The sequence below is a fragment of the Oreochromis aureus genome, linkage group 18, assembly GCF_013358895.1.
Source record: "Oreochromis aureus strain Israel breed Guangdong linkage group 18, ZZ_aureus, whole genome shotgun sequence".
In the NCBI taxonomy this organism is placed as follows: Eukaryota; Metazoa; Chordata; class Actinopteri; order Cichliformes; family Cichlidae; genus Oreochromis; species Oreochromis aureus.
In genome coordinates, this window is record NC_052959.1 from 7,811,990 (window position 1) to 7,825,562 (window position 13,573).

At 40.8% G+C, this 13,573-nt stretch overlaps 1 protein-coding gene across 1 annotated transcript; it reads right to left on the bottom strand.

Annotated features, from left to right (window-relative positions):
• Positions 1-1,623: 1,623 nt before the first annotated feature.
• On the bottom strand, positions 1,624-4,710 carry LOC116335256 (uncharacterized protein CXorf38). Its single transcript, XM_031758901.2, has 6 exons — positions 4,493-4,710; positions 4,151-4,282; positions 2,704-2,826; positions 2,352-2,501; positions 1,997-2,197; positions 1,624-1,890 (listed from the first exon to the last, which is right to left on the bottom strand). Exons 1-6 carry the CDS (start codon positions 4,694-4,696, stop codon positions 1,759-1,761), a joined length of 942 nt encoding a protein of 313 aa, XP_031614761.1. The 5' UTR covers positions 4,697-4,710; the 3' UTR covers positions 1,624-1,758.
• Between the last annotated feature and the right edge of the window lie 8,863 nt (positions 4,711-13,573).

A 13,573-nucleotide genomic window follows, 5' to 3' on the forward strand; every position in this document is an offset into this window, starting at 1 on the left:
GACTGTAAGGGCATAACCATCACTGTAAAGTACAGCCGTAGTGTGTCGTACTCATCAGACCTCACTTTCACCTTTTCACTGCTCCCCACATGAGTTTTCCTGTTTAGATTACCTGTGTACTGGACGGCTACAGCGTTTGTATCTGCACTCTGTGGAGGGTTTGTGAGTGAGAGAGATTTTTAGGGCTGTCATACCTCTCCTGTCCCCAGCATGGCTGTCATGGTTAACAAGCGTTTCCCAATAGAAGAAGAAGAAGAAGAAAGTTCACTAGCCAGCTTCTCAACCTGAAAGAGCCCGGTGCCAGTGGAGACGTTATTTAGGAGGGTCCAAGAAAACAACCCCCTCGCTCTCAAGCAGCCCGGATTAGTTGTTTACATTTGCTTTTACCTCCTGTGCTACGAGTGGTCTCCTGGCCACAAAGTAGAAACAGGAAATCTGTATGTGGTTTCTAACCACAGTCTTATTTTCATTCACTACTCATATCCCAGGCCCAGACTCAGAGCCTCACTCACATTAAAGCATAAACATAAACACATTAGAAAAAGTAGTTTTTATTTCGCATGCATGTGTCAACACACCAGGGCGCACGGCTGACAGCAGAGCCATCGTGAAGCACACGCTTATGAAACAAATAGAATAAAAGATTAAAAGAACAGGTGGTGGCTGTCGGCTGCTCTGCGCTGGTGTCGTCCTGAGTGCACTGACACCCGAGTTTGAGATTAACCTGGATCCATAAATATCACTTTTGATTAAGTACAGTTTGGATTTGGCAAATTACAAACCGAGTCTCTCTCTAAAGTCTTTACCATCCATTTTTTTAAGTCATTTTGTAGATTTGGGTTGGAATTTTTTTTTCTTCTGATATTTTTTTTTTGCTTCAGGTCTCAAAATGTTACTTTCAATCACCGCTTGAATTCAAACTCAAATTTGAATTAAAAGTCTGCCATCTAGTGGAGGCCTTAAAAATAAGGGTCTTTCTGGGTACTCCGTCTTCCTCCCTTCCTTTTTTTAATTGTTTTTCCAGTTTACTGGTGAGAGAGAATATCAACCAAAAATCCAGAAAAAAACAAGTTGTAAAATACAAAGGTTTGTATCCTGTCTCAAGTGACAGCAAACACTCTGACTGCATTTTTTAATACTATTTTATGCACGTATATACACATTCCAGAGAGAAAAGACTAGCAGCTAGCAGCTCTACCCCTCAGCCTCCTGGTAGATGCAAACTATTTTATTTATCTAATATTTAAAATCCTACGTCTCCTTGGTTTGTCTACACCAACCTTCTGCGCAGCTGGGTGATGACAATACCGCATCAGCCTTTCACGGTTGAGGTTAAAAACTATAGTTTTTTTTAGATTTTACCTCTACACTTCTTTTAAAATTATGGCTTAAAATAGAAAAAGAGCTCAAATGACCTAAGACGCCAAATAAAGTAATGTTCCCTCGCCCAGCTGCCAACTGTTTTTAGCTTAGACAGGAAGAGAACACTTATTCGTCATGTGAACTACAGCTTTTCATTTCTGTATTTCAGTTTTGACAATGACTCATAAGGTGCCCATTTTTTATTACAATCAACTGAAAGTTAAGACTGAAAATGTGCAAAAAAAGAAAGAATACAAAAGATGTTTTTCAAATATTTTAATATAAAATTTTTAAAAAGCCCCGCTGTGCTTAGATATAAAGCCCTCATCCTTCAGATTAAGTTCTGAAGTTAAGCTATTTTAAGTATATACACAGACACAGAACACAAAGTGCTCCTCATTCACTTCCTCCTCTTCCTTTTTCTTTGGTCATTAGAGAGTTGATGGTTTGCAGCTCTGCAGAGAACCTCTCATTAAGATCTTTGTTGGTTTGCAGGAACCCTCCCAGACTCTTCAGCCGCTCTGTGTCCTAAAGAAGAGGCAGTCAGCAAAAGTCATGAAACATACTCATTTTATGCACTGTGTGTAAAATGCATAAACAGAACTGAAGGAAGGCCTTCTTTTCCTTTTCCCACCTGTGTCTGGCTATCAGTATCCTCATCAGCAGCATGCAGCAACTCCTGCAGCATCTCTTCTAGCAACTCAGCTTCCCATTGGCCGACATCAGCACCCGACTCCTTATGGCTGACAAAATCAGCCTCTAATCCATCGTCCAAGCCACCAGAATCCATTTGATCCAAACCAGACACATATATTGACAAATTGAGGGTCAGCATCTGGGGAAAAAATACACAGAAACTGTTACAGAACACACACACACACACACACACACACACACACACACACACACACACACACACACACACACAGACAATAGTTCGCTTCTATTGCAGGGCATTTCCAGCAGCGGCGCTACACAAACATGCTTACCTCGTCTATTTTGTTTCCAACTGTTGCCATCTCGGGTACGAGTCTGAACTGATTCACAAAGTGGTTCAGAGCGGTCCAGTAGTGTTGCATCCAATCATCTGTCACACGGTACTCAGAAGAATGCATCAGCTCGTTCCTGCATCGGATCACCTGCAAGCAAACGAACACGTTACAGAGTACCGGTTAAAACTATCATCACACCCTTTCAAATCAATCTGACCAGCCATAGCAGGAATACACCTCTGGAAAATTATAAGACAACAACTGAATTAAATTGGAAAAAAGTATAAAGTTTTTACATGACTAACATAAAACGTGAAATGTGCCCGTCTGAACAAAAATCAGTGAGTACCTCTCTGACCAGTTTTGGATCCACGGATGAGAAATACGTGCAGTAGTTGATCAGGTTAAGCAGAGCAGGGGCGTCGCATTTATCTGCGCCCTTCACCTTCGCCTGACCTCGCGGCATGAAGGCCTGCAGACAGAGAGAGAGAGAGAGCGAGAGAGAGGCCGCCATTAGTTCCATGCACTCTGCATCTTTCTACAAAATGCAATGTTTACATTTATTTTACTTTTAAAGTCAATTGTTGTTATTACATAGTACTTGACTTCAAAATATAACAAGAATAATGTTAAGCAGCTCCAATCCAACGAATGGTTTGCAAAGACGTTGAAAATCACCATCTTCTCTTTGCTCTGGTGGCTCCTGACTGCAGACTTTGACAGTGATGTGTAATCTCTGACGAGCTGCAAGTTCAGTTACAAAAATGCCTTTTTGACTGTAAATTTCAAGTTCCTATGAACAGCTGCCCAATACAAAAATCCACGTCAGAACTTTTACCTCCTAATGTGGTCATAAACTAACAAGAAAACATCAGGCAGGACACGTTCATCACACGCACGAGAGCCCGTGTGACGCTCGGAAAGAGTTCTCGATGCCTTCAGCGATCACCGGCTGCATGTATAATTACTATGGAGAACTGTCTGCAGTACAGCGGCAAACTTTGGCTACGTGTCAGAAAACAAAACCATTTATCAAACTTCAAATCATTTGTCTAAGCTGGAGCAAAAGTGCATTTTACTGCAAAACCAAATCAATAAAGCTCATTTCCTGTATATTCAAAGGGGTGAAAATGAAAAAACCACCACACAATATATTTATTAAACTTCTTTCATTAAAGCTGAAAGCCTGCACTTCAGCAACATTAGAACTGTGTCATTGTTAAACACCTAATGAGTCTGACTGTATGTTTTTGCCCTGCGCTGGCACAGTTATTATAGCTTTGTATTTTCTAATTAGCGTTCGGTTTTATTTCATTTCAAAGTTTTGTTTTGAAGTCACTTTCATTTCAGTTGCTTTCCGTTTCACTTTTTACTGTTTGAAAATGCTTAGTTTTAGTTGTCATTAGTTTCAGTTTCTAGTCCTTTTAATTATTTAATAAGCTGCCTCAGTCTTGTTAACATCAGGAATCTCACGAAACACATCCAGCAAAGCCTCATCAGGGAAGTTGTGATAAGATTTTTTTTTAACCAAACTAACCAAAAATAAAGCTTCCTCTATATTTTTTATTTTTATCTTAGTTAGCAGGTTCAAGTTTCCACCAAGACTCAATTTTATTTTAGTTACTTTTTTTAGTTACTTTTTTCACACCTAGTTTTAGTTTTTTGTTTACTTTTAACTTTTACTGTTAGATACCAGAAACATGCACCTCACAGATTCTGCTGTTGTTTCTAAGTTGGGGCAGTAGCTCATATTACACCTGCGTCTCATAACGCTGGCTTTGTTATGTGCTTCCTACCTTTGCCACCTCCCAGTGGTCTGTCCTCCAGTATGGAGGGAAACAGTTGTCCCAGTTGACTGTAGCATCAGGCTGTCTGTGGTGTCTCAGGATCGCCTTCTGCCACTCTGAACACACCTTGCATCCCGACAGCTACACAAACATAAACACACTTGCTGCTTAAAACCTATGTGAGTTAGTGCGACAACAACAACAATGATAATAATAAAAATAAGCTGAAGATCTTCTGAGAGCACACAGCCTATAATAAAGGTGGCAATAAGCTCATAGTGGTTGTGGTTGATCACCTGCCACAAGTAAGGGCATTTAAGTGGCACCAGCGCATTAAATGACGAAGCACACCTTATTCCCTCTCGGTTTACATGAATCCCTGCACGGGCTCCGGAGCACAGCGCTTTGATTAAGCAGATCTCCGTGGAAAGCCCTCATGTGTCGGTCGGTGAACGGGAGGAGGCCATCCTTCAGTATGAGCAGACAGCGTCCCGCTTTCAGCCAGTTTGTGTACTCTCTGTCGTTCAGACGAGCCGCCAGCTCCGCGCGGACCATCTTCAACTTTCTTCCTGTACACGACACAGAAGCAGCGCGAGCTCACCTTCGTCATTAGCGCCGCCCACTTTGTGCAAATAAGCCACTGGCCGCAAGATGGCGCCATTTACTTTGCTACTGCTAACCTAGCGGCTTTCAAGAAATATGGCTCTCTTCAGAGGTCCTAAAGTGCTGTGTTTTAGGAATAGGTGTTGTGATATATCCGTGTGTCTGTCACACAGAGTTCAAATGCCTGCAGAGAACTACTGGGACGGACTTGAGGGCATGCTAGGGTGTGAAGTGCTTTCTGACCGATATTTGTTTGTCCAGAGTTATAGTGTGAGGGTTTAAAAGAGCCAAAGCTACTCCTGCGCATCAATTAGTGGAATGAGCAGTCACATTTTATCTAAAAAGAGCTCATTTGTGCATTTCTTTCTCCCCCTCAAAGGTTCCCATTGATCCTGTTGGGTTGGTAGCTTTTACCGATACAGCTACAAAGATTAAAGGCTGACTCATGAGCGCTGCAGCTGATGCTTCATGACAGAGTCGAGATCATTACTGATGATAGCCCATAGAAACATAACAGCACCAGCTCCACGCACAGCAGCATTAGAGGAGGGAAAAATAGGTTGAGCTGACGAGTAAGAAGCTGTAGTTTGATCAAATCTTGGGGACAGCTATTTAAAAATGCATTCTAAATGTAAAAAGATGATAAATATTTGACGTTACAGGGCCAATTTATCCTCATTACAAATAAATAATGGATGCATCATACGAGCAAACATATTTTGCCAGGTATTTGGATGAACAAGATGGGATTTCTGCTGCCACCTTAATGTCCTTTGATGTTAGCGCCTTGAAGCACCAACTGCAGCAGTATGAGAAGCTGAGGAAGAACAGTCCTCGTTTACACTGCGATCGAGTCAGCATTAGCAGGTCGAACGGGTGATGCTGAAGTAAGTTTTGATCGCTCCCTATTCCAGTGTGTTTCGCACTTTGTGTTGCTTTGTTTTCACAAGCTGATTTATTTTCTTTATCACTTGCTTTTAAGCACCAAGCCTTGGTTAAGTTTACACACCAAAAACAAAAGATCATGACTGGGTTAAAAAGTACACATTAAAAATACAGTTTTTAACACAGCACCACTAGATGTCAGTAGATTGTTGATTGGAGGTGATTGAATTGTTTTTTTACCACTCCAAATTCAAGTACATAATCCTAGCTACGTGGACGCTGTAGGACATGGCGGCTTCCACAAACTGGAGCCCATACCTGAGCAACGTGCATTTTTTCTGTTTTCTTTTCTGTAATTTTAATGTCCAAGTGTCCATATGTGACGAGTTGGTGGAGAAGGTCTCTCTCCACCACCAGCAAAGGAAACTTTGTGCATATCTGACGGACGCTTGAAGCTTTGATACAGCGGCAGTATTTAAAACCTTATGAGTGAGATTAGATTGACACCAAGATACTTTTCTTTATTTCTTTGCAGTTACACTAAATCAAGTTGCTTTCACAAATTTTAGTCTTTAATCACTGAGACTTAAAAGCAAACTGTAAAGGCACCATTGACTACCAATACAGATTAAACAACTGGGTTAACAAGTCTGTGCCTATATTTACATATTTACCCATAATGAATCCATGGTGAATGTTTGCTCTCCTGTAAGCTTTGCTTTGGTCTCCTTTGCAGAGAGGAGTCGCTGGCTCTGAAGCTGCTGCATGACCTGCTTTGTTCACTAGCGAATTTCCAACTGTGTGGGAGCTTTTTCACCAAAACTGTCTGGCCAGTGCATCTAAAAAACACACACACTGAAGATAGCTTACAAGAACTATAGACTGTAAACAAAAGGTGCATGTTGCCTCTTGCTGAAAAGTACAACTAATGAATAAAGTCTTTTAAACTTCTAAAATTAACTAAAGCTTGTAGGAGATTAAAATGAACAGACTTTGTACTGAAGATATCAACTAAAGTTGAACTAAAGCTAGACTGCACTTTAATATAACATCCAATTAGTACCACAACATGAAAGTCGGGTAATCCTTTATTTAACTAGGCAACTCATGAAAGACTTTTTACAAGTCTCCTGAGGAAACAGTGGAAGGGTTCCATGCATCAACTGTTAAAACAGTGCTCCATTTGTGGTGAAGGTTTTAGTTCAAATTTGCAGAGTATTATTATAAATTGTACTTTTAAAGCTGCAGTCTTTCTGATGGCCACCAGGGGGCATTGGGTGAAGAAAGAAGTCTCTGTATAGAAGTGAATGAGAACGCAACCTTACTTCTCCCTTCATTTATGACTCAAGTAAACATTTTCCTGATGACTTTACAATCTCAATATAGTCTCAAGCATTATTTAATATAGTCTGATGTTTATTTTGTCAATTATGTATATGTATTTATAGTAAACACAGGAACACAGGATATGATCATATAGGCAATATAAAAACATTGGAGTAGTTTCATAGTTTCCAGGTTGGGAGAATGAAGCCAGTGAAACTGCATGCTTGTGGAATAATGAGTTGTCAACCGTAAGTCATGAGCCAATGAGCATTGACCTTCTCATCACATATGGGTTTTTCTTATTGTTGTTTTGTTTTCTAACCAAAATGCTTACAGCATAACATGTTCAGTTTCAAAATACCAAGATGGTGATTTGCTCAACAAAATCCAACAAAACAATAAAGTTGTAGAATAAAACAAAACAAATAACAGCACAGTAATGGGACAAAGTGGGTTTCCTATGACAAGCTACTCTCTTTCCCAGATACGTGATTAGATGATTTATTGTAGATAAAAAAAAATACATCTATTGAAATTCAAATTTTTCCAGCTTTATATCTGACAAGATGACGACATCGATGCCATATCTAGCTCTAAGCAGGTCAGATCATCTTATACCTATGTGTAACGTATTACCAAGTGTGATTCCATAATGTGCTGGAGCTGCTGCATTGTGCCAGTCCCTTATGAGAGGTGGCATCAGCAAGCTGCTACATCTGCTACCTGAAAAAAGCAAGACTTGGATACCCAGAAGAGCCTGGCCAGCAGCTGCATGCGCTGACGTCCCTGAGGCTGCTGCTGGAGGTGTTCATCAGGGAGGAGCTGACAGATACCATGTATCAACTGAGACTTGGGGCTTGCCGGGGGGAAAGAAACTTCTAACCCCTTGCTATTTCAAGCTTGAGTAGTAAGGAGAAACATCCAGTGTCAAAAGAAAATACTCCCCAAAACACTTGTGCTTAACATTCCACCTTCCGTTTTTTAGAAATATTGTAATTTCCGGTGATGTGTTTCCCCATACTGCTGTAAATAACTGTCCAAACTCAGACATCATCACCATATTTCCAGCCAAGTTGTGGTTTCACACCATAGTATTTTTTTTCTATTCTCTTTAGCTATCTAGAGCTTCTGCAGCATCAACAGCAAATGTCACCATTTACTATTAGTATGAAAGGAAAATAAGCTAATTTTTCAAAAACTGGCAATCGATATTGTATTTGTGTAAGGGGTAATTGTAGAAATGACTAAGATGCTGGTTTACCAAACAATCAGTTAATTCATATTCAGTCGAGGTTTATTACAAACAGAAATATGAGCTGACTGCAGACCAAGGGAAAAAAAAGAAATTAAAAACTGAAACTTGTCTCAAGCACAAGTGAATAGATTGCCATGAAACTTTGAAATAAGTAGGTCACCACATGGAGCATTTATCAACCTAATTTACTGAATCATTTCTGGTTCCAACAAGATTGCACTGTAGCATGCAAGAGTCGACTAACACAAAGCTCTGCTTTCATATTACAGGAAAATCAGATCCAACAGCAACAAAGCCAGGGACACTCCAAATGTGAAGCATATCAGGAAAAAGCATCACTGGTTTGTCAGTTGCTATACTATTTTGACTAGGGTGACCAAATCCCAGCAAACTAACTGTGCGGCAGAGAATATGTTTGTGTGGGGAAGTTTGCTAATGCTCAGAAGCATGTAGAATGTAAAGTAAATATGTGAATCCAGACATACTATAGGCATAAACAGAAGCTAGAATTTTACTGTAGTCTTCTTTCTGTCATCTAGGGGTTTTTTTTGTCACAATAACCTTTAAATCTGTTGTTATTTCATTTGCTGTTGTGGCTCGTAGTTGGGTCAGTTGGGTTTCAGTGGGGGTGCATCCAGCAACGGTCACGTCTCTTTCTGAGCTGCTGGTTTCTTTTGAGATGCTGACAAAAACATTAAAAAAAGAAAGAACGAAAACTCTCGGAGAATCAACCTCCACCAGTTTCAACCACTTCCAACAAGTTTCAGTTTTTACTGTATGTGCGTTCCTTTAATTTGGGGTATTTTCTTTTTCATTTGTGTATTGTAACTTTCTGGTAGCTTGCAATTTCCACTGTGGGTATAGTGTAGGCAGCAAAACACAGTGAAATCTTAACCTGCAGGAAACCCATGATGACTGGCTTTCTTCACAACCATTAGATACAAGGCAGACTTTAGAAAAAGTACCTGTTTTTCAGGGTTGATTTTTGAAAAGTAGAGCCAGTAAAATGTGGAACATTGTCTCAATATGTGGAACAGGTGTACTAGGGATAGAAATGCTGTATAGTCCCACACCAGGTCACTCTAGTCCAGACTTTAACAAAAAAATCAAAGACAACTATCCTCTCACCATCAGCTTCTGGAAGAGGCCTTTTCTTTAAACCTGGAATGAAGCTGAACTGCAGCAGAGCGTCCTTAAGGAGATATTGTAGTTTGATCAACTATAACTAGAAGACTAAAGACTGAAGTTAGAAAACATAGTTCAAATGACTTTGCAAGTCAAACCAAGAATCAGTCGGAGAGCTTAAACCTCTACCAAGGCAGTATTTACTTTTCAGGGAATAGCATTTAAATTTGTATACATTCATTTTGTTTTCTTTGTCCTTTTTAAATGTACTTTAAAAAGTGTGTAGTGCAGTAAAAGAAGTTCAACATGCAGGCTTTTGTTAATTGCCCTGCTTAAACCCATTTCAATATATTTAGCATAAATATATTGCATTAATTTCATTATTTAGAAAAATTCACTTCAAGTGAAAGACATTTTTGATAAAAAAAAAATTTTTTACCCCTCCCCCCTTGAAAGAAATGGTGGTCAGAGGTCAAATGAGACCTTGGATGCAAACTATAATGTGATATTTAGAACCCTATATACCAGTATTATTTCCTCAATGTCAAATTTAAGTCAAATTTGAAGCAAAGTTTATCAATAAAAGACATTTTAAGAAAGTTTGGACTTATTTGACTTTAAAGAAGGGGTTGGGGGTCCAAAGTAATGTGATCTTTAGAATCCCCACATATCCTTATATGCCTGTAAGTTGTCAATTACATATAATGGCAGCAAGAAGCATAGTTTAGCTCGATATAGCATTAGCAGAATTCATTCTAAACTGTTTGACCTATACAGACAGAATAACAAGCACACATGTAAATACTATTAACACATAACCTCCTCAGCGGATGTAATTACTTGTAGTTTAATATTGTCAGACGGCACATTACCACACAAAAATACCTACTAAATATCAGCACGCTAGCAAGTTTGTTATGAATATGTTAGCGTGCTAGTGATGTTAGCTGTTAGCCTAATTAAAGCCTCACAGCAATACAAACATGCATGACTGTAGACTCTAATGATTTTGCTCTATCTCCTTTTCAGACTCAGGAAAGAAATGAAAGACAAACAACTCAGAAAATTCTTTTTTTTTTTCTTTTTTCTTTTTTGTTGTTGGAGGATTTGTTTGCTCCTGTCCTTTGTTACTTACAGGAGGTGATTGACTGCCTCCTGCCTAGTGCATGCTGGGATACGCTCTAGCCCTCATGACCCTGACTTTGAATAATGATGGAAGTGTAGAGGAAAAAAAAAAGAGCAAGGTAAGAAGAGTAAATCATGATTCTGTGTGGGTGCATGCAAGTAAGCGCTGTACAGGTTAACGGGCCTACAAATGAAGCTGAAATAGGCAGAAACAGTCACAGGAATCCCAATTAAAAGATATCACGTTACAATTATGAAAATGAAAAGACGTTTGTGTTATATCAAATAATTTCATCTTTACATGAAAATTTAATTAGTCTTTTAGGATGTACAGAGAAAAACAAATATCCCTCTATCTTTGTAATTGGATCTCTATGGATTTGATTATAGTTAAAGTAGATTAGACACCCTGGAGTATGTGTGTGTGTGGGTGTGTGCGTGGGTGTGTGTGCATAAATGAGCTGGGACAGTTGCGGGGACGCAACAATATTAATGTGGCTATGTGTGTGCTCGTAGGTAGAGTGTGTATATAAATACATATATGCATTTGTGTGCACGTGTCAGAGTGTGTGCATGTGTGTGTGCCTACAATCCCAGCAGGGTGTTTTTTTTTAAAGCGGTGGAGATCAAAGAGACATTAGTATTCTGAAATAAATCACATGCTCAGGCCTCACTGTGTGGGTCCCCAAACACATACACAGGAGACACACACTCTCTGTCTCATTCTCTCCGTCTCCTCCTCTCTCTTTCCCCCTGCCATCTCTCTCTTCAAAAGACACCACCACGAGCACACACCTCCATCACCACCAGCACCTCCACCAGCACCGCTACCCCTTCCCTCTACCCCATCCCCCCCGTCCCCCTTCTCTCCCCTGGCCCCTAGCGGCCTTCGGAGCTATCTGCTTACCGGCTCTGAATCCTTTGTTACATCCTTTCAGTTTCTCACGTTCCAACTTGAGCCCCGTCTCCTCCCTCCGTCTGCAAATAAGCAGGAAAATGCTTTGTCAGAGAAAACTGTTGTTCATTGCCGAAAAAGTCAGAAACGCAAAGTAGGGGGTTTTGACAAGTATATCCTAAGGGAGAGACCTCTCACCCCCCCGCCCCCCTCCCTCTTTCTCCTTTTCTTCTCCCCAATCCCTCCCTCTTTCACACCTCTGCCTCTCTTTCTCCCACTCGCTTCCAGGCTCAGCAGCAGAATCATATGAGGCAATGGTAATTTATTTCTGTTTTTGGCGCTTGAATATCTTTTGGGTGAAGTGTGAGCACTTCTAAGACTTTTGACAATGTTATAACTCACTCACAAATTCTGAAGTAATGAGAGCTGTTCTGCCGGGCGGCCGGCAGCAGCCGGACTTTGCTTTTCCCTGAAAGATGGCCACTGCGTTTGCCAGCGGGGGAAAAGTAAGGAAGAGAAGTGAAACGAAAAAGAAGAAAAATGATTGACATGGTACAGCTGGGAGAGGAAGAAACTCATTTTTAGCCACAGAATTAGAATGAGTAGAGCATAAATGCCCCCTGTAGCTGCCTGACAGTTACAATATCCATGAGATTTAGGGTTTTTCTTTGTGCTTTGTTGTTTGAGTGTGTGTATGTGTGTGTGAGAGTGCATTTGCATGTATGTGTGCATGTGGGCACGTGTGTGGGATGGATAAGTTTAGGCCAATGTGTACATGCGTGTACTTATTTATGTGTGTGCTTGTAACTGTGTGTGTATGTGTGTGTGTCATTTTGATAGCCACCCACATGAATATGCAGATCAGTTTTAGAGAGCGTATGTGCTCAGCATTAAAGCCCACTCTCCACTGCTGACCCAATTTCACACTGCGGTGTATGTGTGTGTGTGCATGCGTGCACTCCCTTATCAATGCATTTTGCCGAGCTTTGGAAAATTGTGCGGTTAAGACGGAGGCGTCTGAGTAGGTGTGTGTGTGTGAGAGAGAGCTGACCTGTGAGTGTTTATAAAGAGAAAACCACATGTGATAAGTCTTGTCAACACGTTCGCATTCCCAGTTAAAAATTCACATTAATGCATGCTGACCAAACCCACAGTCATAAAGCAGCTCAACAGCTTGACAACAATTCTGTCTTTATTTCTCACACAAAATCTGCGTGTAGTCTTCACGCTTGCCTCACTTTGACTGTAGCCTTTTCAATTTAATAGCTATAATCAAGCTGTAACAGAAATAGTTGGACATCTCTGCAAAATCACTTTACAAGAGTTTGATAAGAATAATACCACGTTGATAGCCTCAGCCAGTGGGCAGCTATCTTAGCTTAGCAGACTGTCTCTATTTAATCATGGCTAAAAAAAACACTTAAAATCTCCTCCCTTTAGCACAGCTAAAGGCTGATAAATTCCATGTTTAATATTGTACACTACATGTAAAAGGCAGACGCAGGTAAGACTGAAAAGTAAAGACTGTGGGAAAGTGCTTCAAACCTGCATTCTTTTTTTACCACCCTGCAGGGTGCGACTCCATTGGTTGCAATCACAGACAGTATAAAAGATGAAAGTTGCTGCCATGATGTCGTTTAGTGCTGGCACATTGATTCTGTTCATCTGGACGCAGCATTTTCACATTTCATCACTCATCCAAGTGACTTCTTCAGTCTCAGCTGACTTGCAACCAGAGCTATCTGCAGGTCTGGAGCCCATGTGTTGGCCTTCAAACAGAATGCAAGGCACTTCTGCATTTTCTACGGTTTTCTTCACCCAGATAGTGATGGTGTCAGGATCCGAGTAAGCGTCTGCTGTTTTTCCACTGCCTTCCTGTGTTTACCTGCACTTGCCTTCTGGGTGGAGCCTTGGTTCCTCACCTGTCCTGCTCACCTGTCATCCATTGACAACGATCAGCGAGGCTAAGGAGATCAACAAGGTTTTGGAAATAAGGTCCGATTCCGTCCCCAGTCAGCCACCCATTTTAACCACGCCAACCCCGTTTTCAACTCCCAAGGGAGCCCCTCTATCTTTTGCTGCTGCCGCTTCTCCTCAACTCATGCTGGTGTTTTCTGACGCTGTTTCCAGGGCGCCTGAATCCTTTTCAGGGGAACTGGGTCGGTGCAGGGTTTCCTATTACAGTGCTCACTAGTGTCCTCCAGGGAGAGTTTTGCAA

Coding starts and splice junctions, on each gene's coding strand:
- LOC116335256 (XM_031758901.2), bottom strand. CDS start 4,696: ATGGTCCGCGCGGAGCTGGCGGCTCGTCTGAACGACAGAGAGTACACA. Junction 4,283..4,492: donor GTAAACCGAGAGGGAATAAG/GTGTGCTTCGTC, acceptor ATGTTTGTGTAG/CTGTCGGGATGCAAGGTGTG. Junction 2,827..4,150: donor ACCACTGGGAGGTGGCAAAG/GTAGGAAGCACA, acceptor CTCTGTCTGCAG/GCCTTCATGCCGCGAGGTCA.